This window comes from Lactuca serriola, chromosome 8 (assembly GCF_051521515.1).
Source record: "Lactuca serriola cultivar US96UC23 chromosome 8, Lser_US96UC23_V15, whole genome shotgun sequence".
NCBI lineage: Eukaryota > Viridiplantae > Streptophyta > Magnoliopsida > Asterales > Asteraceae > Lactuca > Lactuca serriola.
In genome coordinates, this window is record NC_136415.1 from 148,534,711 (window position 1) to 148,562,223 (window position 27,513).

The window sequence follows — 27,513 nt, forward strand, 5'->3', positions numbered from 1 at the left end:
GATTAGGGTTGATCTAATATGATAAAGGCAAGTTTCCATAAGATAATTATCAAAAAATCCCGAATCTAGCCCTTCCTAACACTTGGACTCGCCGAGTGCACCAAGGGACTCGCCGAGTCAGGCCAGCTCGCCGAATCCACTATGGGACTCGCCGAGTCCATGACTCAGAAACATAAAAATCGAATTTTTCAAGCAAGATTCAAACAAACAAGCAACAATTTAATAGAAACCAATCTAGGCTCTGATACCACTGATGGGTTTTGGCCATATGAACAATCCTATGTGCACATGCAAACCCTAATGCTTGGATCTAGGTTTCTCTAATTAAACATGCTTTGAATCCAAGACTTCTAATGACTAATTAGGTATAACAACAATACAAAAAACAGATCTAGAAGTTTACCTTTGAATCTCTTGTTTTGATCTTGTTGTCTTGGAGCTCTAGAGTCACAATTGTCACTCCTCTAATGGCTTACAAACACCAACTAGGAAGGAGGATGATTTGAGAGAGAGAGAGAGAGGAGAGGGAAGATTTGGCAACGGTTTTCTTTTTTTAGAAGAGATGTCGAATTCCCATACCCAAGGGGTCTATTTATACTTGTAAGGCTCCTAGGGTTTCACCCTTAAACCCCAATTGGATAACTTAAACTCTAAGCAATCCTAATCCTTACCTTAGATAGCCTTGGACGGATTTGAAGCTTATCCTAGCCCTAGAAATCGTCCAAACTCTATCCCATAAGGATTTACAGCCTAAAGTGTAACTATCAAACAATTGACAGTTTATACCCTCTTATTTAATTAATCTCTTTATGTCACCAAATTTATACTAATTAATCTATGACTTATATTAATCAAATAATACTATTATTATTCTTTATATTATTCTCATAATATATAAATAATATTTATTCTCTCATAATAAATCATCCTGTCAAGTTGCTATGGTGAAGGCAACCCAAAAGGACCATGCACAATCAGGTCAAATACTTGCCTAATATAGTTGCAGCCTTAGACAGTATTCCAACACTGTCTGCCTACAATTATAGCAAAGTGGCTCATTCTTGCAATCTTCTTGCTTGTGGCCCAACTTTACACATCGCCTGTATCTCATGGTGCTGCTATTGCATCACCCCTTATGTGAAGAGCGATACTTCGTACATTAGTCCGACTTGTCACCCCTCATATCCTGGTGACCCTTCTTTTTCTTCAAGGATTCATACGAATCCTACCATTTATTCTTTTACCCACCCTTGATCATTTTTTCTTTTACCCACCCTTGATCGATACTCCGCCAGTAATCCCTCAGCATAATGTTCCACCTATTTTGCCTCGGTGGGAAAGTAACTTTTACCGAACTGTAGCTTCTTAGAGAACAATGAATTGTATTTCGCAACCAACATAGTTCATTTTTCCAACGCAAGAAACTCCCGCTCGACCTTCCTTATCTACCCCAGTGGACATAAACGCTCCTAAAGCCTTTGGCTGAAGACCTCACAGGTCATGGCTTGAAGTGTAGCCTCGGAAACAACAGATTCCAATGCCTCCCACCATTGTAGAGCGTCACCATCCAACTTTAGTGTTGCATAACTGACTTTCTGTGGCTCTGTGAAGCCGCCTGAACGGAAAATCCGTCTCATCTTGCGCAACCATTTCATGTACAATGTTGGGTCCTCTCTTCTTCAAAAGACAAGGGGTTTTTTGGTCAGTGAATGCTCTGTAGGAACTACCCCGCCCCTCGACACGTTCTCTAGTGGGCTCCTTACTCCGCAATTGGGTAACTGAGCGGCTCTAAGCTATCAACTCTCATGGATCCTCATTCTCCTCCTCTTTATCCTTAGGGGTTAAGAGTCCAGCATCTTGCATAGCCTGCTGCATCTGCTCCACGGCTCCGTCGTGCCTCTGCAATTCTGCATCTTGTGCCTCAAGCTTCCCCCGAAGGTCTGGAGTGATAGCAACACTCGCAGTGCTGCGCTCGCTACGTACAGGCTGGGCTCGTGGCTGTCGACCACTAGGTGGGGTCTTAAAAATAAGCTGTGGCGTCTTGGGAGTACGGTTGTCCTGCCCCCAGCAGCTCCTCCAACATTGACATTTCCTTCAAAGAGCGACATGCTCTTAAGTAACAAAGAACTTTAAGTACACATAACAATTATACGAAGGGAAAATAAAGGAAGTTACATATAACTATCCTATAACTCTCAACACACACCCTCCCCCCTTTAGATCCTAAGCACCTAATTGAGAGAATCCACAATGCGAGTCTGAACATCGGCCTCTATATTCAGTTCACTCACAAGCTTGCTCTGATACCAACTTGTAACACTTGACTTTTCACCCATTTTTTTTAATTTTTAAAACATTTATTTAACATAATACGTTACGGAAGACTAATTATGATTATTTTGAAAACATCATCATTGTTAATTTTATGTCGAAACAAACCTGTCAAAATTTAAAGTTCACAAACACATAATGATGAAAACCCAACATTTCCAAATGGTATCTGTAACGCCTGCAGATTCGAGCTAGTCAATTTGGAGACAATAAGCGTTAAAAAATGAATTGTTGATAGAAGATTATTTAGAGTTAATAATCTAAACCAAGTTATAGTATATGTCACAAGGCTTCCGTACATATAAAAGAATGCCGAAATCTGAGTTATAACGAAGAAGTTATGACCTGTCGAAGTTTCGCGACAAAACTGACACGACACCAGGAATCTTAAAAAGAAGGTGAGTTTATGATAGAGTATTTTTTAGCCTTAGTGATCTAAATGAAAGCGTAGAGTACGTCTCCACCTTCACATGGATATAAATAACGTCAAAAAGGAGCTAATATACAAAATTTACGATCTTCTAAAGATGTAGTTGTCTAAGAGCGTGACACATGGCAGAAGCCCTAATTTGTCAGAGCTAACGACATGAGAGTGCTCCAGGACACTAATCGAGGCTAGAAAACACCTAGGAAGGCTGCGAGTTGACTCTTGGAAGCTCGCGATGTGAGCATATCATTCTCACGATGTAAGAAGTCATCCGAATACTTTTTGAAGCTATAAACGCATATGACAAGTCTACGAGATGATACAACCATGGATCACAACGTGAGCATTGATTCTCACGATGTGAGAGAGCTAAAATCAGCCTATAAATAGCAAGTTCGAGTCTTTCATTTCTTACACCTAGAACTTCTTTCTCTCTCTCTTTTGCTGAAAGCATTCCGCATCCTGCGCCCGACGATCACAAACTGTTGACCGTTTGAAGTTAGATTCTATCCAATCATGCTACTAATGTGAGTCTATAGTCCCTTTCATGAACATGATTTTAATACAAGTATTAAATTAAATGTTTACGTGTGAAATATTTTATATTGCCTAAAAATACGTGTTAAGAGAATATCTGATAAATATATGATGATTTAGGATATAGAGTAGACCTAAATAAATTAAAAGGGATATTGTGGGATATTGGGTAGTATCTTCTTGTAAGTACGAGTGAGATATACACGGATTGAATAACTTTAAAACTTGTCATTGATCTGAGAGTATGGATTACACTTAGTCAGTTGTCCTTAGTCCAAGAGTATGGATAGGACATAGTTATGTGTTATTAATTCGGGAATATGAATTAAGACATAGTCAAATTTCCGTAGTCCGAGAATATGGAATGAGCATAGTTATTGATTCGGAAGTATGGATTAGGTAAATAGGTAAATTTTAGATCCGGGAGTATGGATTAGGTAAAGAGGTTAATTTCATATCCGAGAGTATAGATCGTGTCATTGTGAGGATCGATGGGGTGGGGTAAAGTTGCTTATATATGGTGAAATTCTATATTTTGTGAGTTCTAATATATATATATATATATATATATATATATATATATATATATATATCCGACATTCTCGGAATGAAATCCCTATGTACTCACTAGGTTTCCCAACCTGACACACTCAGCTTATTTGTATCACAGGTGTCGATACAAAGCTACATTACACTGCGAGATTAAATGAGATGTAGATCACCAGTATAAATAAATGTAAGGTCTGTTTATGCTTATGTTTCTATATTGACAATGACATCCCAAAGTTTTATTATAGACAAAATAAATTTCTTTGGAAATGCTTTGATAATATGTTTATCATGTTTTTTCTAGGAACAAATTCCGCAACACTTTTCTTTAAAAGGATACTCTGATTTTTAAAATAAAGCATAAACAAATTGGTATTTTCTGGCTGTGAAAATGGGGATGTCACAATATCATATCTAAAGATACTAAATTAAACTACCCAATGGTTCCCATCCTCATCAAGGCATCATGTCAAGCTACTTTTTCCAATGCGCAAAAAGCAACAAGCAAAGAACCAGTGTTAGCATAAGCTAAGCGAGTCAATATAGTACAATGTTAAGAGATCACACATATCATCGATGGATTCACACCAAACATCCACACACAGTCAAACACTAACAAGAAAGACATATAACATCACACCACATAACAAACACAAGTTTAGCTCAATTTATCTTAGTTCTTCTTTTAGAGCTTCTTTTATTAGTTACTCTCATCAACGCCATTGTAACAAATTTTATTTTATCAATTCACTACTTAAATATTAACATATAATATGTTGTTTCTTTGCTTTACATTAATAATTACTCACCGCTCACTATCGTTGTAATTATTAAAGTAAAACCTCTTAGTTAGGGTTTATTCATTCACCGCAAAACCCCCAAGGAAAGAACCCCATTCGCTACTAATGTGACCGGCACAACCCAATGCACTAGATGAGGCGCGACTCTCCCCCGTATTCATTGCTCCCGTTGTACTGCGTTCGCTACTCTGACTTTGCACATATGTATACATGCGTTGTCGTTAAGGATTGGTATGAGTGGTGCCAATTCCAACAAGTTACACCTCCCAATTCCCGTGTGCTGGTAGCGTCGGTCCTACTGCTTGACCAACATTACTCCAGTCCCGGTATACTGAGGTGTACTAGGACCATTTCCCGAGTGGTTGTCTAGAAAAACCATTCGGCGTCATAATTGGCTTAAGCTCTTTTCCTATAGCTATCTTTCAATCCAGAAGGCGATCATATTATCCGGATAAGGTATATACCATTGACTAGGTTACTACCATTCGCCCTGCTAGTGTTTACCCCTTTTTAATTTAATAAGAATTAATTAAATAAGGAGATACACTTTTACCCCCTCAAGTAATCATGTAAATATTATGAGTTTTCTTTTATTAACATATTAACTCTTTAAGGGTTCTTGTCATGCAAACATGTAATTTTATGTAGTTATTACATTTTACATCACAAACTACTTTCATTGAAAACACTTCTATAAAGATAATACAACACTAGTGTGCTTGTCCTAAAACATTTTAAACAAATATTTTCAACCAAGAATTAACATGCTCACAACACCTAATATTCATACACATAACTCAATCTAGCATGACCCTAGCTCACATCTCACATCAAATGAAGATGAATCTAGCATGAAACATCCTAGATAGCGTTACACATACAACATATCAACAATCATGGCACAACACTCAATCATGAAAAGGGCACATACATCCTAGGTTACTAGGTTCACTCCTAACAATGTACTTTTAAAAACCACAAAGTTGACTCACCTGTGCCAAAGATGTGACTAACTCACACTTCAAGTCTTTTAACTTTTGAAGTATCATCCTTGCCCCTATTAAAATACAAATAAAAATATTGTTGGAGTTCTACAATGCCAAAGATGACAAATCCATAACCCAAACACATAAATCAACTAACTAGCAAAGTTTCCAGTTTTGGACCCAAAACAACCACCTATTTGGAGCTATTTTAGCATAATTGGAACCTATATAATTCGTATTTGTATTCCATATTACATAAATTCAGATTTTTAGCTTTTTAGAAAGTACTTTGAAAGGTCCAAATGATTTTTCTAAAATTTTATATGATTTTTACAAAACTTCCTATCAATGCAGCTAAGTTCTGACCAGCTGGTGAAAAAGGCAATTTTCACCTAAGTTGGAGGCAACAACAGGTTCTGGAAAAATTCATCAACCAACTAGAATCAAAATTCAAACTTTGAGAATTTACGGATCATTAATGCGACTCCTGCCGATTTTTCTATAATTTTTCAAATACAGGGATAAATTGGTAATTTTGCTGAATTTTCTAGCTTTGGATTTCAAGGACTTTTTGATCACTTAACCAATTAAGTCATAACCAAACACACCCACAAAGATAAAAACTAACTTCTTAACAGAAGTAACATTTCAAGAAATAATATTGAAAATTCCTACCACATCCCATGCTTCAAAGTACATAGCATTTAGTGGAATAACAAGATCCATTGTTGAAGTAGGTTGCACAAAAAATAATTTGGATTTCTTCCACCACCAAGTCTCATGGAAGGACTTTGAGAGATTATTTTGAGGCTTATTGGGTGACTCAAAACGTGATTTAATCACAGAAAAATGTCCACTTGATTCATGGTGGAAGTTAACATATGTTTTAGAAATCAACAAGAAAGATTGTGACCGCAAAACTTTGATCAAAGCATGAACTTGAACAATAAAATTATTGAAGGTGTTCATAAGAACTTTTGAAAGCAATTGAGCCGTCATAAACACCCAATAGAAGTGAAATTCCACCATATGAACCTTCAAAGGTTTCTAGGAAGAAGAATATGTGATTATAGTCATCAATAAGGAAGAGAATTGAAAACAACAATCATCAATTGAGAAGAAATTGGACATATAAACACAACAAAAGAGATTAGAAGATGATTTTTACCAATTCTTGGCCAAAATCGCAACCCTCTTTCTTCCTTCTAGGACCGATCAAGCAAGACTTCTTTCTCTCCTTCTCCTTCTTTGATCAACGTTGTATCCTCTTCCCTCCCCCCCCCCCCAAGCCGTTTTTTTCTTTTGCTTGTTGCTTGTATCGCGCGTCCACACACAGAAGGGGAAAGGTAGATCAATTTTTCTCAATGAATATATGGTATATGAAAAAAATGCACGAACCCTTAAAGTTTCGTCAATCCCTCTACATGGGAGTTATATAAAAAATTTTCCATCTAGCCCCTTAATTCTCTATATTGTACCCCTTTTACCCTAACCCTCATTATCTTGACAAATTAGATTTCTATAAATGACACCTTAACCCCTCAACTCATAAAAAGCCTTTTACGTGAATTATTTTTTTACCCTAATAATTCCCATAAATCAATTTTATTAAATTACACACCTTTTAATTTTAGATTAATTCTTTTAGATATTGAAGAATACTATTTTTAGTTAATTTATTACAGTTTAACCACATAGAGCTAAAATATTTTGCATAAATAGTCCTTCGAGTAACAGGAAAACTAATGTCGTTTACGGTAGGATTTTTTGGGTCGTTACAATACTGTAGGACACTAGGATTTGTTATGCGCTTGTACTCTTTGTGACTCCTGCTATATGTGTTATATACTTCTGTGTTTGTCTACTATATGTATGTGGGGTGAAATAGACTCGGTACAACCTTCTGCTGACATATGAGTTGAAATAGATTTGGGGGTGAAATAGAACTAGTACGGATTGAGCTGACGCATGAGTTGAAATAAACTCGGGGGTGACATAGACCCGGGGGTAAAATTGACCCGACATGGCCTTGAGCTGGAATATATGTATGATATCCGGTATTTTGGCGAACTCACTAAGCTTCGTGCTTATGATATTCAGTTTATGTTTCAGGTACTTCCAGATCAAAGGGGAAGAGCTCGGGATGATCGCATCACACACACCACAATTTCTTTCTTATTTGAGTTTGATGTATTTGGGATGATTGTTTGATATACTCTGATTTTCCTTTAGGGTTTTATAAACATTCTTGGTTGATGGTTTTAAATTTATGAAAACAAAATTTTTGGTCTTAAATTTTGGGACGTTACATATAAAACTTACCTGGCAATCGGATTTTGATTTATGCAGGAATCTGATTCTGATCTACGCTTCCTTCAGTATCTATGACTAAAAAAAAGTTTGATTAACCAAAACATTGTCTTACAACGTCACCAAAGCAGCAGTTGATGTATTATTTAAGGATTACAATTCAATTTTCATAAAAGTAGATTGAACCCTAAAGAATTTAGCTAAACTTGTCAGATTTAATGACGAATTGCTAGCTTAATAAGAGTTATCTATCAATACAAGTACCTGCTTTCTTTTTCTTGTGAGAGATAGAGAGATGATAAGGGAAGGAAAGAGTTTTGTTTCTTCACCGCCCGCATTCTCAAACGACACAAAGAAACTCTTGGTTTGCACTGGAAACATTGTCTCCATTTTCAGCACAACCATTGGTTTACTGGTCAACTCATTAATTCACTATTTCTATTTCTTCTTGGTCTCGTTTCCACCAACCAGAAACACAACATAAAAATAATCAAGTCTGAATGAAAATAGTTCAGATAATAGCAAGAAATGAAAATAGGGTTCACCCCTTTACCTAGACCGTGTAGGGTTTAAAACTAAAAAGAAGTAGAGTTGTAGGCTCGATGAACAGGAGAAACTAAAACATAATCAATGAAAAGGAAGGAACGAAGATTGAGTAGAAATGGTTTTGGTTTTCGAGTTGTTGGTGTGCTTATCGATTATGGAAGGATCAGAGACAGTGGTGGAAGATAAGTAAAGAAAGTGTCTATGTCTATTCTCAAATACATTGAAAGAAAGTGTTCAATTGCAGATTCCTTATCAGAAAATATTACCCCTGTTTCTGATGAAGAACTTATTAGCCATATCTTGGCATGACTTGATTCGTCTTATCGTTCCTTTACCACAATGTTCATGATGAAATAAGAAATTGTGTCTTTTGATGATCTTGTTGGTTTCTTGCTTCAGGAGGAAGGACATTTACAACAGGAGCATGTTAGAATGGCTTCTATTTTTATTCAGCAATCCACTACTGCTCTTACAATAAATCGGTCAAACTCTCTTAAGTCAAACTCCATTACTGGTTGAAACTCCAAATCATCTCAAGGCTCTCGCAACTTCGACTCCCGTCGTCAGCGCCCTGTTTGTCAACTATGTAACAAACAGGGACATGAAGCAATTAACTGTTGGCAAAGGTAAAATCATTCCGATTATCAATCTAGACGTCCCAATCCTTGCAACACAAAAAACCCTTCTAAAGTCATGGATTTAGCTTGGTATTTAGATACATGGGCTAAAGATCATGTCTCACCAGACATCACCAAACTAAACATTACTGATGAATACAAGGGAGATGACAAGTTGTATATAGGAAATGGTAACCATTTGACTATATCTCATGTTGGTGCATCTTTTTTGCCTAATTTAAAATTGCCAAATGTGATTATTGTACCTGAACTCACTAAAATTTTTCTCAATGTATCTAAACTAACTGAATATAATGATGTGTATATAGAGTTTTAGTTTAACCATTATAATGTTAAGAATTTTCAGTGCAAAACAATCCTCATAGGGGACATTAATCAAGGACTATATCGGCTACCACACACCCAACACAAACCATCTTCAATGGCATTTACGCATATTGGTTTCTAGCTTCAATCCTCCTATTTCTAAAAATAAATTTTCAATTATGTGTGATTCTTGCCAGCTTGGAAAAAGTCATCAATTCCATCTTCCATCTTCTCACATCGATTCTTCTCAACCGTTTGAATTAGTGTACTCTGATGTTTGGGGACCTTCCCCTTTTAAATGGAAATCGATATTTTCTTCTATTTGTGGATGATTGCACTCGATTTCTATGGATTTATTTTATGTCTCACAAATCACAAGTTTTTTTCTAGTCTCTTACAATTCCGCACCATGGTAAAAACTCAATTCTCATGTGATATCAAAAACATGCAAACTGATTGGGGCGGTGAGTTTAGAAATGTATCTTCATTTCTCAACACAAATGGCATCATACATCGAGCTTCTTGTCCATATACACAAGAACAAAATGGTGCTGTTGATAGAAGAAATCATATTATTCTTGAAAAAGGATTAACCCTATTAGCACAATCTTCATTACCTCATTTGTTCTAGGAACATGCTTTTAAAATAGCCACTTACTTACATAACCGTACCATCACTCCCACTCTCAACTATGCCTCTCCATATCAAAAACATTATTACAAAACTCCAGACTATGATTTTCTCAAAACCTTTAGTTGTCTTTATTACCTTTTTTACGATCATACAATGCTCACAAGATTGATTTTCGTTCCAAACCATGCATTTTTCTTGGTTACAATTCATCTCATAAAGGATATCATTGTTTTCATCAAGCTACTGCTAAAATTTATATTTCTCGCCATGTTGTGTTTAATGAAGAAGTATTTCCATATGTCACCACACCACAACATACTCAAACCTACCTGTCATCCAGATTCAACCACTCATTCTCCCACAGATTACCCATTATTCCCTCATTCTAGCCCTTAACCCAATCGACACTTATTTCATCTACATACACACTTGCTACACCTACCTCTTCACCATCTTCTACACTTTCCACCCCTAATAATCATAGAACAACACCTCTTATACCCACTCCTACATCAGCTACACCCACACCTCATTACCAACAGCCCATGACCATCGCACGAACAAAAAAAAAACCCTTCTATTCCTTCTCACTTTCAATCAGCTGATACAAATCAACATTTTATGGTAACATGAGCCCGCACCAACTCTCTAAAACCCAAACATTTTACCACAAATCTTTCTACAGACAAGCAACTAGAACCTCACAACTACTCCCAAGCTATTAAGCATACATGTTGATAAAATGCAATGCAGGCAAAATATGATGCACTCATGAAAAATAACACATTGTCACTTGTTTCTTGTCCCAATAGCACTAATGATATTGGTTTTAAGTGGATTTACAACATAAAACGCATGTTTGTTGGTTCAATTGAAATACACAAGGCACAGTTGGTTACACAATGGTTCAGTCAAGAGATCAGGGTTGATTTCTTTGACATCTTTAGTCTCGTAATCAAGCCCACAATAATTCGATTAGTTCTTTCAATTGCTATTTCTCAAGGATGGCACATAGACAACTTGACATAAACAATACCTTTCTTAATGCTGATTTAACAGATTAATTTTATATGAAACAACCAAGATGATTTGAGGACCCCACATGTCCTGATCATGTGTGTAGGTTACACAAAGCACTTTACAACTTAAAACAATCCCCAAGGGCATGGTTTACTAAACTTAAACATTTTTTGGTTAACCATGCATTTCGAGCATGCCAATCCGACACATCTCTTTTGGTGTACATTTCTTCTGTCTCAACCATTTATGTCCTATATATGTCGACGATTTGATTGTTACAGGTACAAGTGAGTCTCTTCAATATGTCACTATAACCCGACCTGATATTGCTTATTCAGTAAATCGGGTTTGTCAATCCATGCATGCTCCAACAAATAAACATTGACAAGCTGTCAAGCGCATTCTTTGATACTTAAAAGGCACAATTAATCAGTCCTTACATTTTAAACCCACCATAGCTAAAACTCTTCATACATTTTCTGATGCGGGTTGGAACTCAGATCGTGATGACAACATGTCTTAATACGGATTTGCGATTTTTCATGGCTCAAATCTCATAAATTAGACATCTAGAAAACAGAAGGTGGTGGCTAGATCAAGTACAGAGGCTGAGTATCGTTCCTTGGCATATACTACGGCTGAATTGATGTGGATAAAGCAATTAATCATTGATTTACAAGCTCCGATCACCAACCCTCCTCCTTTATTGTGTGATAATGTCGATGCAATATCTATGAGTAAAAATCCAGTAATTAGTACACGCTCCAAACACATTGCTTTGGATTTTCATTGTATCCGTGAGCAAGTTGAAGTAGGAAAATTGAGGATTTGGTATGTCTCTTGTGTTGACCAATTTGTAGATATATTCATAAAGCCTTTGGGAAAAGAACATGTTCTCTTTCTTCGTTCCAAGCTACAAGTTAGTCCCTCTCTTGAACTTGTCGGGGGATGATAACATAAATCTCCCTATTCTAATAAAAAAAATAGTTTTATTCTCCTTTTGAAATGTGTCACCTTATTAGACCTCTTAATTAATACATATTTTATTTTTCTTTTTCCATGTGTCATTCTATTATGTCTTCTAATTAATATTTGCCATTTGTCAACCTATTGATTATTCATTTTAAATTTCAAATTTTAAATTTCTCATTCTATCTACATTAAATTAATAGCATTTAAATAAAAATTAAAATAAAATTAATACAAATTATAAATTGATATAATTTCACGTATTTATTTAAACCAATGATTATAATTGTGTATTACTAAAAAATCTCTTAATTAATAATTTATTAAAATAATTGATTAATAATTTTGAATTTTCACTATAAAATTTTAATTAATTTTGTAACCGTGGTTCCTAGGGGTGAGCGCGGTGCGGTTATTAGCTAAAACCTCACCACTAACCGCAAATGCGGTTAATCCATTTTTAAAACCGCTTGGTGCCGTTATTTTTGCGGTGCGGTTAGACGGTTATTTTTGCGGTGCGGTTTTTTTTTCTATGTTGCGGTTATTAACCGCATGAATTTGGTGCGGTTATTTTGTGTGGTTTTTAACCACAATTTAGAGCTCAAACAGTTTTAAGAGTTCAAATATATTACTTGTAATGATAAAAAAAAAAAAAAAACAAAAAAACAAAAAACAAAAAGAAAAGAAAACCCATAAGGTATAAGACAATTAACTTAAATCAAGCAATTAATATCTTAAAACCGTCAAATCAATAGTAATTAACAATAAATTTCTTAAAATTATCTAATTTCACCATTTTTTAAAGTTAAACATAACAAAAAACCAACACTTTTGTTTTCTAGTATTTTTTTTCATCTTTCCATTCATGAAACTTGTCTTATTTTTAATATTTAATATATTAATAATTAATAAAAAAAAAAGTTGTATTATAATATATGCGGTGCGGTGCGGTTTTTTTTGCGGTTTTTGAAAACTAATAACCGCACCGCACCGCAAATTTGCGGTTTATGAAAAACAAAAAACTTCACCATCGGTTTTATTGCGGTTGCGGTTTATGCGGTTAATTTTAGTTGCGGTGCGGTTTTTGCAAGTTATTTGCAAAAAGGGGACACTTTTCAGAAATCTTGGTAGAAATAGAGCTGTTTTAAATGTCTTTGTAGAAATGAGGCTCCTGGCCCACCCAATAAAATCGTAAATGTATATTGAAATGAAGGATCCCTCACAACTTATAACAATGGTCCTTTCTTTTTTATTATATGTTCAAATTTTATTCTTTTATATATTTTTTCTACATTTACCTAACTATTTACCTAATTTATGTAGCTTAAATATATTATTAAATTTTATATATAGCATTTAATTGTTCTTACTACACAAACGATCTCATTTATATTCCAAAATTTTAGAATATTATATACTATTTTAATTAGAATCATATAAATTAAAAACTAAATAGTAATATTTATATATGATTTGTCTAATCAAATATTGAATCTGTAATAGCAAACACTCTATCCAAAACAAAAGCAACACTCTATCCAAAATAAAATGTCACTATTTATTGAAAACTCTTAAAAAGCTAAAGCTGCATGAACTGTCATGTCTAAAAATTTTAATTGAACTAAATTTACTTTTTGATGTTATAAATTTGATCTTACGAGCCAAGGTTCTTCATCATTCTTACAAAATTGTTTCCACACAATTATACATTCTCAGTCTTTCATGCTTCCATAATATTCACATGAATAGTTCTTTCATATATTAAACATAAGGTATATATAATTTCTAAATATTTTTGCATATTTTTTTGTCAAAATGCTATATATATATATGATACTAATTTGCATCTGTTATCATACAATTTGTCTTGCAGTTATATTTATGGCTCTAAATCGTCCATTTATGATTACTCTCTATTGGGGTGGCAATGTTGAATATTCGAATGGAATCATCAAGGGCGACGAATCAACTATGTCTGCTTCAGACATTATTAGGCAAAAAATACGGTATGAACAATTTCAAGATTTGGCTTATGCACTTGTTGGAGTCGAAAAATCTTCATATAAGTTGAATATGTCATTATGTTACCAATATTCTGGGAGATCTAATATCGCACCACTTATAAATGATTCAACCTTAGACATGTTGTATTATTTAGCTGAGACTGATGAAAATTATTGGGGTCATGTTTGTGTTGAAATTGAGAAAATAGTGATACCTACAAATACTAGTTTGGTAGATCTCCTTCGTAATTTTGAAGTACCATTTCCTTTGCCGAGTGATGATAGATTTGAGCCAAATAATGAGTTTAGATTTGATGATCCCAACTCAGAATGCAGTAGTGAGTCATTAAGCCATATTGAGGAAGACTCTGATGACGTGAGTGACAAATTAGTTGTAGACTTTATGAATGATGTTGGAAATATAGGAGATGATGTCGTAGAAAATTTAGAGGACAACGTTCATATAGATATTTGGAAGGAAACAGAAAACAAAATTAGGTTAGGAATGCAATTTGAAAGTAAGCAGCAGGTGAAAAATGCAGTAATACTTTGGTCTATCAGTCAAAATAGAGATTTTAAGGTGTATGAAAGTAAACATAACAAATGGGTAGCAAAATGTAAGACCGAGGTGGGTGAAGGAGAAAGCTCTAGTTCTATGCATCATACACAACCTTGTCAATGGTATATTCATGCAATTAAGAAGAAAATTAATCATATGTGGCAGATTACACGTTGGGTGGATGAACATAATTGTTTTGGATCTTGTATTGGCAATAATAACAGAAATCTAAACTCTAGAGTTATTGCCTCATACATTCTCCATTCAATTCAAAAAGATGTTGCTTACCCGGTGAAACATGTACAAGCAGATATAAAAAATCATTTTCATGTTGACGTCTCTTATTGGAAGGCATAGCATGGAAGATGTAAAGCCATAAAGACCATTTATGGAACTTGGGAGAGTAACTTTGTTGAGTTACCCAAGTATATTGCAACTTTGCAGGCTTCAAACCCTGATACAATTGTCAAGTGGTTTCATAACCAAAATAGCTCATCACAAGTGGCAAAATTCAAATATATTTTTTGGGCTTTTGGACCAGCTATTAAAGCATTTCATTTGTGTCGCCCTGTAATTTCTATCGATGGTGCTAATTTGAAGGATTCTTACAAAGGAAAATTGCTTGTTGCTGCTTCAAAAGATGCTAACAATAATATATTACCAATTTCTTATGCCATTGTTGACGAGGAGACAGTTCATAGTTGGTGTTGGTTTTTGGGTCATTTTCGAAATTTTGTTGCTCCAAATAGACAATTATGTGTTCTTTCTGATAGGCACAAAGGAATCATTCATGCAATGGAAAATCTAGAGGAGTGGAAAGAGCCATTAGCATACCATCGTTTTTGTCTGAGGCATGTCAGAAGTAATCTCATGAAAAGGTACAAGAATGTGAACCTTAAAAAAATTTGTTGGTTTATGGGTAGCACCACACAAAAAAGGAAGTTCGCTAAGTATATAAGGGAAATAAAAGCAATCAATATGGAAGCTTGGCAGTATTTGAGGGAAATTAAAAGAAGTTAATGGTGTCTTTTATATGATGAAAATCACCGATGGGGTTTCTTAACGACCAATATCTCTGAGAGTATGAACAATGCATTACGAGGAGCGAGACAGTTGCCAATTAGGGCGTGTATTGACCTTACATTCAATAGAACTGTGCAACTTTTCAGAAAGCATACTGGTATTGCAATGAACTGCATTACACCTCTACCAAAATGTATGTGGCGTCTCTTTCTTAAACGTGACACTCGTGCACAAAGTCATGTTTTATCTGAGTTTCACTACAATGAAGGTGTTTATAGAGTTGTCACAAGGTCACAGATAAAGGGAACCGAAGGAAATACACAAACTGTTAACTATTTTCAACATATGTGTACTTGTGGTAAGTGGCAAATGGAGAGATTTCCATGTTCACATGCACTTGTAGTTTGTCGAAATAGAGGGGACAACCCTCTTTCCATTGTGAACAATGTGTACACTACTATGACATACAGACAACAATATAATTTTGGGTTTGTACCACTTCCTCATGTTGATTATTTGTTGGATTCAAACTGGACGATTGAAGCAGATTACTCAAAACTTTCTGTTCATCAAGGACGAAGGCGTGCAAATCGAATTCATAATGAGATGGACATTCGTCATCCTGATGAGCCTCGCAGATGTACACTATGCCACCAGCCAGGTCATAATAGAAGAAATTGTTCAAATTCTCAACCAAGATTCAATGAGTAGTAAACTATGTTTTTGTTTTATTGTGTTGTAATTTCATGTTTCGTTGATCTTGTATTTCCTGTGTGATTTTGTATTATGATTTTTAAATTTTAGTAATGTAATCTTAGTTATGTGTTTTCTTATTTCTTATTATAATATTAAATGTTAGTATTAATGGAAATGTATAAATGAGATATAGTTGGTATTGAAAACTAATAAGTGTTAGTTATAAATTGAATAATATATTTACATTAAATATTATTAAATTAAGTAAATGTACAAAATACAAATAAAAAATAAAATAACATATAGTTGTAACGTATTTCATAAAATAAGGGTCAATGTTGAATATTTTTATGGACTATTTTGTATATTTAATATTTACGTAAATATAATAAGTAAATATAATAAGATGTAGTAAAAATGTAGAAAAAAATATATAAAAGGATAAAGTTTAAACATATTATAAAAAACTAAGGACTATTGTTGTAAGTTGTGAGGATCAATATATATTTAGGTATTGATTTAGTGGGCCAGGAGCCCCATTTCTACAAAGGCATTCAAAACAATCCCATTTCTACTAATCTTTTTGAAAACTGTCCCCTTTTTGCAAATAACTTGGTTTTTGCTTACCTCTAGTGGTTCCCACGGGTTATAAACTAATTCGATTATAAAGGTGGATTATAAACGTGTGCAATTGTAAAAAGTCATAATTAATAGTTTTAAAATAGTCAAATTAGTTCCTGATAGATACGAGAGAGAATCACTCTATTTTTCCTATATATATACTCTTGTAAACCTTGTTAATATTCATACGTACTTTTATAAATGCAGCAAAAAGAAATGACGAAGTAAAAAGAAACGAAAAAGTTATTCAACTCACCATCTTAAATTGGTATTGAAACTTTGTGACATAAATATAATAGCCCTTAAGATGTTACTGCATTAATGTGCGTTGACGAAGTAAATCAAGTATATATAGAAGTACCCTTGAAGCCCGAGTCTTTAGGATCCAAACTAAAAGGCAAACATAGCTGAGTTTATGCACTACTATAATGTCCAATAACTGTCGTGAGAAACCGTTAGCGTAAGAATTTCACTTGTATTTTGACCGCAAAGTTCTAGCTCATTCATGTATATATATATATACAAGGGGCAACTATTGTTGATCTAGGAAAACATCACAACGTACATACTGACTTAATCATTGCTCCAATGATTTTGCTATTCAATACATACATCGTCCTCCACCTTCTCCTTGACTGTTTAAATCTTCCATCCTTGCCACCTGGATATAGGCGGTGGCTCTGGTGCTAACCAACTTGTCGTTAATGCTGGATTCAAATGCCAAATATTGAAACAAGTTTTTATTGGTGAATGGACAACTGGAACCCAGTGTGGGTGTGTGGGTGCCATGAAACTAGTTGATGTTTCAAATTAAAGTTGGCTAGAATGATGCAATACCCATCAAGTCAAATACTGAAATCACTTTTAAAAATTATATGGTCTTGAACCCTAACCGTTGTATTTGTGATGTATGTTATCAGTATGACGTTAGTTATCATAATTAATGAGGTTAGAGGGAGGTCGATGTATAGCTTTATATTTGTTAGTTGATTTATTTAATCATGCATGTGTATTGTTGTTTTATATCATCACGGGCTCTATCCATGTTGTATGATCATTGCACTAGTTACTTCTTTTTTATCAACCAAATGCTTGATTATAAACCCATTACGAAACTAAAATTATGTATCTTTGATGGACAGTTGCAATAAATTTTGGAAAAAAATAGAACTCATGGTTCAAAGAAAATGGCATTCAACAACAATTAGTTTCCTTTAATGATGTCCTTAAGCTATACTTAGTAACGGTTTTAATTAGTCAAGATTCTCATTGTGTATTAACCACAAATATTTTAGATAATTCAAGTATAAAGGATATGAAAAGATGATAATGTAAAAACTAAAACGCTCCAATAATGTATTCATTATTCAAAACATACGTTCTCCTCCTCCTCCTTCAATTTTTTGTATTTTCTGGATTTGCTGGCCGCCGAGACCGCCTAGCTGGTGGCGCACACCGTAACAAACGTGTCAAAGATGGTGGAGCCGATTACACAATGCCAGAAATCTCGACCAAATTCAGGGGAGAATGGGTACTCGATAACCCAAACGTGGGTGTGGGTGCCATGCAACTCCAGTTGATGCCTAACGATCAGGTCGTTTGGTTTGATACGACGTCACTTGGGCCATCTGCTCGAAAATTGGAGCCCCCAGGAAACTGCCCGCTTAACCCAGATATGAACAACAAGCCTGATTGCTTTGCCCACGCTCTTGCATACAACTGGAAAACCGGAACTAGTAGAACCATTGTTGTATGTTTCTATAATTCTATATATTTAATTAATAAACCCGTCTATATCTGAAATTTACAATTGAGCAGTTTGCATGCATCATGTCTATTACAGTTGTCAGGTGAACCATGGTGTTCGTCGGGGAATTTATGGCCTAATGGTAATCTTGTGGCTACCGGAGGTACCTTTACCGGTGTCAAAGCTGTAAGAATGCTGCCTAAAGATGATCTGAAAGCAAACTTCATCGAAAGGAGAAATGTGCTTGCTGATTATCGATGGTATGTACAAAAGATTACCGATTGTTTATACTTTAAACAATATTGTATGAATAATAAAATGGAATGGCATCAATCACAGGTATGCATCTAACCAGGTTTTGGAAGATGGGAGCGCAGTATTGGTGGGGGGTCGGGACGCCTTCAGCATTGAGGTCGTGCCACCATCACTTAACTTTCAACCTAAGAAAATCGACTTCCCGTTTCTCAAAGAAACATGCACACCCCCGAAGGGGCCAAACAGATTCATCGAGAACAACTTATACCCCTTTGTTTACTTACTTCCAGACGGAAATATATTCCTTTTCGCCAATGACAGGTCCATGAACTTAAATCCACGAACAGGACAGATTTTTGTAGAGCATCCAATTCTTCCAGGTGGTGCTCGCAACTACCCTGCTTCGGGCATGTCTGCTCTTCTTCCACTCAAGCTAGGTCCAGATAACTTAAATCCTCTAAACGTTGAGGTCGTTGTTTGTGGTGGCAACAAGCACACCGCATTTGAAATGGTTGATGCAAAGCATGTCAAAGACAAGGTGTTTGTACCTGCGTTACAAGATTGTCATAGAATTCATCCGATGAATAAAGGAGCAAAATGGGAGAACGAACAAGATATGCCAACACCGAGGGTCATGGGCGACCTTCTACACCTTCCCACAGGCGATCTCCTCATGATCAATGGTGCCAAAAAGGGTACTGCTGCATGGGATGATGCCATAGATCCTAACTTTGCCCCGGTTTTATATACTCCATTCAAGCGTATGGGGAAAAGGTTTAAGGAAATGAAACCTACAAATATCGCCAGGATGTATCATTCCACCTCAGCGTTGTTGCCAGACACCAGGATCTTGGTCGCTGGCAGTAACCCGAACCAATTCTACACATTCAATGTCCCATTCCCAACGGAGTTGAGGGTAGAGAAATTCTCCCCTCATTACTTAGATCGTGCACTTGACAAGGATAGGCCCACAATCATCGAACCCACTACTGATAAGGTTTTAAAGTATAGAGCACCCTTTAAGATTACAGTTCAATTTAAAAGTAACATAGTATTGCAACCAGGTGAGGCTAAGATAACCTTGATATACCCACCGTTCACCACTCATGGTTTCTCTCAAAATCAGAGGTTGATCGTTCCAACGATAAAGGAGATTAATAATAATGTGATCACTGCTCTTGCGCCACCATGTGGAAAGATTGCGCCTCCTGGGTACTATATGATGTTTGTCAATCGCCTTGGAGTTCCTGGACACGGTATTTGGGTCCACATTGACTAGTAGAGACCCTTATTTTGTTTTCATGCAAGTATGTAACTTTTTCTTGAGCTGTTCCTACATATTTTTCTTTAGAAGTTTAAGTTATAAACGAATCGTCTATACCATGAACCACCGTGACTTAATCTTAGTTGTTAAAGCTTGATCAGGAGTTGTATTGACGATTCTAGTTAGAAATTGATTACTTGTGGTGGTGATCAATGAATATTGGTGTATGATGTAAATATGTGTTGTTAATCAAGCTACTTGTCATATGTCTATCATGTGCATTTCATAGTTTGTCAGAGTTAGTTGTTCATAATGTCACTTTAGCAATTTCATTATTATTATCGTACACTTTGTTACTTTTAAGCAATTTGTTTTTAGCTTTGTTGATGTGTATATATATTAGACAAATATCCGCCTATTACCCAAAATATTATAAGATAATGAATTTATGTTATTAAAAATAGGTAAGTCATTATTATTGACTTTGAAATAATATTATTTTTATATTTTAATTAATTTAAATATAATATATATATATATATATATATATATATATATATATATATATATATATATATATATATATATATATATATTTTGTTACTACATGATTATTTATGATGAATATAAAAGGGATATTAGTTTACTATATTTTGTTAATCATGATGCCATCACCATGAAGTCTCAAATGATCAACCATATAATCCGTTAAGGAGGTCCTTAATTTGCAATCACTATAAAAAATATTACAACATTCTTCACAAATTATTTTATAAGAACAATAACAACATCTTCTTTAGCTTTTCAAACAAATAACTTTTCAACCTTCGTATTCTAGTCATGCTAATTCATCCATTCTTGACGGTTCCATGCATCCTGATGGCAATTACTTTTCATTTACTTATTTTTTTTTCTAATGTGTAAACCTTTTGCGTTTTGTCAACCACATTTTTCATTCATCATAGACGTCAGAGCGACTTATCGTATGTGCTCTAATCGATCTCAATTATTGTATATGAGCAAATTCTCACATAATCGCTTAATTGGGCTTCTTAATGGCAATAACCTGCTCATTATATATTATGTTAGTATTCAAATGCAATTAACCTACCATATTTCATGACATAGTATATGCATAATCCTTCCAATATAATCTTATCTCTACCAACAAGCCCACTTCTAAACTATAAAACTTTTGTAACGTCCATTCCATGTATGAATCATCTTTCTTGTACTTATTTTAAAAGGAGTGACCACGACATGGTGGAGCATCACCAAGACATGACATATCAGTTTGAATCGCGGGATTTTAATGACCAAACAAGGCATGTCCTTGAGGCACCACGATGTGGCGGGAGATTTTTAGTGAAAACCCTAATTTTCGGTTCTTGGACCCTATTTAAGGAACATTAATGTTAGGGTTTCAACCTCTATCTTCCTCCTAACCTCTGAAACCCTAACCCTTGCCTCCATTAAAGTTATGAGCTCATTTTGGTGCATTTTGGTGATTTTAGAAGGAGATGGAAGCCTTTAGTGAGGTGGTTTTGTGGAAAGCATCATTTCTTCATCTAAGCTCATCTCTTGGACCTTGGAGATTGCCCAAGACTCAACATTTTCTTGCTATATTGCTATATCTCTTGTTTTTGTCCCCCTTTTCCATGGGTTAGAAGTACTTGAGGGATGGGTTCTCATAAATTTTGCAACTTTATGAATCTCTAACTCAAAATGAGCAAGTAGTGTCTTGGATCTGGATTATAATCAAGTTTTGATGTCATGCGTGGGATTTTAGTCATTAAACCCTATTTTTTCCCTAAAATAGAAAAGGGGTGTTTTGGACATGCAAGTCCATAAAGCCACAATTTTTAAGGTCACTTTGGAGTGTGAAACCATTCTAGAAACTTTAGAGGTGCAACTCTAAGGATTTGATGATTAATGAGAATCTTGATGCATTAAGTCAGTATTAGTGGTTGGGTTTGGGAGTTTGCCTTATAGAAGGGTTTGAGAGATAAAGTTGGGAAGGACCAGATCTGAGCCTTTGATTTTTTGTAGCTGAAGGAAAAAGGAATTAATGGGTTAAGCTGTCCAGACACATCATCACAGTGGGGTTGAGATCGCCACGGCGTGGTGACGTGATCCAGACCCGTCTGTTTTGGCGGTTTGCGACCACAACGTGGCCAAGGAGGCCTCAACATTGTGGCTAGTTGGGTTGACTTTTTACTTTTGACTTTAACCTGGATTTTGACCAAAGTTTAACCTAGGGGTATTTAGGGTATTGTCATTTGTATTCTATTATTTGGTCACTGTATTTTTAAAGGTGACCAGTAGATTCGATTCTGGAGCAGCATGTTATTTCAGTTTCTCATTTGTATGTGAGGTGAGTTTTCTCACTTTATCCATGGGTCGAAAGCATCAATGTCGGCCTATTATTGTATTATCTAGGGTGATAGTTGTTATGTGATGGGTTGAAATAAACCCCAAGGTGGGGAGAACTATTTATATTTGGTTTGAAAGATACCCCAGTGCGAAGCCCCAGGGTGGGGCCCCTTGTTTGTTGATCTGATTGAAATACACCCCAGGGTGAGGCCTTAGCCCGGAGCCCATATATGTATATTAGGTTAGTTTACCCCCTAGGGTTAAGCCAAGTTGTAAGTTATGGTATATGGTACTTTGGGAAACTCACTAAGCTTTGTGCTTATATTTTATGTTTATTGTTTTAGGTACTTCCAGTTCGAAAGGAAATCATCTGGCATGATGGCACAACATCCTCTCCTCATGTTTTTCGCATTTGAAATAGTTTTACTCTGATGTTTTAAATATTATATTTGATGGTGGTTTTTGGAATAATTAATGAATGAATTTGATAATCTGTGAATGAAAAAATTTATCACTGTTTTTGGGTTGTTAAAAGTTGGTATCAGAGCCTTGGTTTGAGGGATTCAGGCACACTTTTAGGTGTGTCAGAAATCAAACTAAGGAAATGATAATCTTCTAAAAGAAAAACGAAATTGAATTTCCAAAACGATTTGTACTAAGTAAAAAGGGGTGCGATGTGTTCAATCAACCGAGCTTAAGTAAGTGGTTACCAAATTACCCATACTTATGTGTTATGATCAGTATGCTTGATATGTGAATTGCATGCCAGAGTAGGTCTAGGGATACCTTCAGGAATCATATGATTGAAATGCCTGATTTTTGTGATGCCTTATAGCCTAGCAGAATTTGATGTTATGTATTACTTTGAATTGGTGGCGGATCAGTTAATTGCTAGGTGTATGCTTTCAAAGTTGTATATGACTAGGATTATATAGCCTTGGAATGATTGATTTGGCCTCATTTCATCTTCATCCTTTGGTTGTGGACTTACGGTAGAGTCATCATTTGACACTCTATGTGATTCCATTTTTGTATAACTTGTATGAATCAGGAAACCAGCGGTATTGATTGAGGTTCTTCGTACTACGAGCAGTGGGAATAATGGATTCCTAGGAAAGTCTAGGATATGTATGTTGTTTAGGATAGGAATGGTTTATGGTTCTACTTTGATGACTTAGAGCAATCAGGACGACTCTTGAGGAGGGTACAAATAGGTGTGAAAGTTAGTATTGGTCCCGTACTACTGGAAGCACAGGATCTATACTTGAGATGAGAGAAGACCTAGAGTCTGTAAGGAGACCTGTATAGGAAGATTCCCCCTTAAGTCTTATGTTGAGTGTATATATGTTTGTGTTTCAGTTCGAGCATGGTGATGATTACTCGAGGAGGTTTTGGCTCTGGTTATGGTTCAGGTTCTGGATTAGGCACATAACCGATACATGATAGGTTGTGCGAGTTTACTGTGGTTGAGGTTACTCATGGTATCTTGGATGCTATTCCTATGATTTTCAGTACAGTCAAAGAGGGGATTTTGGAGCTGGTGGATGAGACTCTCAAGTCTTTTTGAGCTGATATTGTTGCAGGTCAGATATGAGCTTGAACTCCATCATTTAGGGAGTTCAAGGCTTGTAGGGATCCTAAGTTCTTTGGGGCTAAGGACCCCATCGCTAGCCAAAGTTTGATCGTTGACATGGAGAACGCTCCACGGACGAGTTTTTTCCTTGAAGGGGAAAAGGTGGGATTTGTATCCTGCCTACTGAAGGACCGAACATGAGATTAGTGGGAGGAGGTTACCCGAGCTGTAGGGTCAGCAACAATGGAAATCATGACCTATGAGGATTTTGTTTCGAGGTTTCAGAGGGATTTTGCACCAGCTATTGAGGTGCAGCAGCTGGCGGGGGAGTTCCAGGTCGTCCGTCAGACTACTAAGACTGTGGCGGAGATTACTGTCAAATTCAGGGAAAAGGCTTTGTTGGTTATACAGTATGCTGCGGATGAAGAAATGAGGAAGACGAGATACCATGATACGTTGATAGAGGATATCAGGGAGTTTTTTAGCTTCTCGGGGTGCAAGACCCTAAATGATATGATCGAGAAGGCCCGTGAGCAAGAGATTGAGTTGGAGCTTTGGACGAAGCAGAAGTCGGGGCAAGCACAAACAATAGTAGGCCAGGCTAAGAGTTGTCTTCATGGGTTGGCAAGGGAACTTCACATGGGTCGACTCTATCTTCAGCTGCAAGGGCCAAGAGTTGTCTTCATCAGGGTTGATATGGGTTCCTAGCTTATGTTGCAGACACTCGATTTGAGAGCACGGCATAGTTGAATGGGGTGCCCATTGTTTAGGATTTCCCCGATGTATTTCCTAAGGATTTGCCAGGAATGCCTCCCGAGAGGCAGGGTGAGTTTTGGATTTATCTGATTCCTGGTGCGACTCCAATAGCTAAGGCACCATATCGTTTGTATCGACCAGAGATGTAGGAGTTGTCTACGCAGCTTTAGGAGCTGCTAGACAAGGTAGTTATTCGACCGAGCAATTCTCCGTGGGGAGAACCGATCATGTTGGTGAAAAAGAAGGATGGTTCACACAAGATGTGAATTGACTACCGACAGTTGAATAAGCTCATGGAGCAGAACTATTACCCACTCCCGAGGATTGATGATTTATTTGATCAGCTCCACGGTGCATCTTGGTTTTCCAGGATTGATTTGCGATCGAAGTACCATCAGATCGGGTTCAGGGATGATGATGTGCAGAAGATGGCCTTCATGACTCAATATGGTCATTACGAGTTCTAGTGATGCCTTTCAAGCCCACCAATGCACTGGCAGAATTAATGGATCTCACGAATCGGGTTTGCAGGCCGATGATGGATAGCTCAGTGATAGTATTCATAGATGATATTTTGGTCTGCTCCAAGACCAAGGAACAAAATGAGGAACATTTACGAGGGGTGTTGGAGACCCTAAGGAGGGAGAGGATTTATGCTAAATTCTCCGAATCTGATTTCTAGTTTCACGAGGTGTAGTTCTAGGGGTACATCGTCAAACAGGAGTGTATATTAGTAATTTGTCAACTAGGAAAAGATCAAGGTCGTGACGCGATGGGAGGTTCTAAGGATCCCATCTGAGATTCGGTGTTTCCTAGGTCTTTCGAGGTATTATCGAATATTTATCCAGGATTTCTCTAAGATTTCATTGCCTTTGACCTGCTTGACAATGAAGAATGTGACTTTTTGGTGGGGATCTAATCAGCAGTTGGCTTTCAAGACTCTGTGGCAGAGGTTGTGCGAAGCTCCGATTCTCGCACTTCCCGATGGATTAGATTATTTTGTGGTTTATAATGATGCCTCTATTTTAGGTTTCGGAGTTATCCATATGTAGAGGGATCATGTGATTGCTTACGCTTCGAGGCAGTTGATGCCTCATGAGGTGAATTATCGTACACATGATTTGGAGTTGGGGGTTGTGGTTTTGCCCTAAAGATTTGGAGGCACTAGTTGTATGGGGTTAAATTTACTATTTACACTGACCAAAAGAGTTTGAGGTACTTGATGGATCAACCAAATTTGAATATGTAATGCCCGGTTACTGGTATGTATTTAATTCATAATTTATTCATTTTTATATAGAAACTTGACGAGTTGGAGGCCCCAAACTCATCGAGTAGAGATGGATTGGGACGCGGGTTGTGAAGTCTACTCGACGAGTAGGACTGGCATAATGAAACCCTAATTTTTAGGGTTTTGCACCCTATTTAAACACCTTAACTCCCATAAGCTAGCCTCATTTACAGTCTCCATTGTCCCAAATCCTAGCCACGAAACCCTAATTTACTTTTGAGAGTTTTGAGACATTTTTGTGCATTCTTTGTGATTTTGAAGAAGAAGCTACTTGAAGAAGGAGCAAGGACGTGTAGGAGGACAGTATATCTAGAAGTTGAGCTTTATTTCTTGTTCATCTAAGTTATAAAGCTCCTATTTTGTCTATAGTATGTTTAGATCTAGTTTTAGGATGTTTTCTCCATAATTTGGTCCAAGAATGTTGGTCTTTGGGACTTGGACGTCCCATGTGGGCAAACCTTCTAGATCTAGGGTCTTTAGGGGACTTCATGGCATAAAAGTGCCAACTTTATGGCCATGGAAGTCCCATGAAACTTGTGAACCATGTTTTTGGCCTTTTGAGCCAAGTAGTCTATGCATGCAAGTAAAGATAGGAAATTTAGGTGACCATACTGACCCTAGAGTCCAGATCTATGACCCTATGGCTTATCTTGAAGTTTTCATGGTTTTTGAAGTTGGAACTAAGCCATTTTGAGCTAGGGTTAGGGTTCATTTCTTCTAGGATGGGTCTTAATGGCTAAAGTCGGAAACTTTACCCTCCTAGAGGTGTATTCGACACAGATCTGGAATATGGGACTTAGATTCGAAGAATAATGGCTTAACACATTAAGACAGCTTAACAGATTGAAGAACTCGACGAGTTCATAGAGGAACTCGGTGAGTTGGGTCGAAATGTCCCAATTCAGTAAAAGGAAGAACTTGATGAGTTCAAAGATGGATTCGACGGGTTGATTGGAGAAGTCATGATTCTGTTGATAGGAGGAATTCAACGAGTTTATGAAAGAACTCGACGATTTGGATCGTGATTTCAGGGTTTTATGATTAATGGAACTCGACGAGTAGAAGGTCCAACTCGGCGAGTTGAGTCAACCAAGAATGTTGACTTGACCAGAATGTTGACTTTGACCAGAAAGTTGACTTTGACTTTGACCAAAGTTGACCCTTAAGGGGGTCATGAGTATGGAAGGGTAATTAAAGGAAATATTTTATGTTTAGGAGTTTGAGTGGGGTTGATTTCAGAGTCGAGGACCGTTTAGTTACTTTACAGTATTTGAGGTGAGTTACCTTCTAGTAGAAGTG

The 27,513-nt window shown here is 36.3% G+C and overlaps 1 protein-coding gene across 1 annotated transcript; it reads left to right on the forward strand.

Annotated features, from left to right (window-relative positions):
- The first annotated feature begins 18,309 nt into the window (after nucleotides 1-18,309).
- LOC145068668 (putative aldehyde oxidase Art an 7) lies at nucleotides 18,310-20,383 on the forward strand. Its single transcript, XM_079015670.1, has 3 exons — nucleotides 18,310-18,705; nucleotides 18,799-18,962; nucleotides 19,042-20,383. Exons 1-3 carry the CDS (start codon nucleotides 18,310-18,312, stop codon nucleotides 20,234-20,236), a joined length of 1,755 nt encoding a protein of 584 aa, XP_078871796.1. The 3' UTR covers nucleotides 20,237-20,383.
- The last annotated feature ends 7,130 nt before the right edge of the window (nucleotides 20,384-27,513 follow it).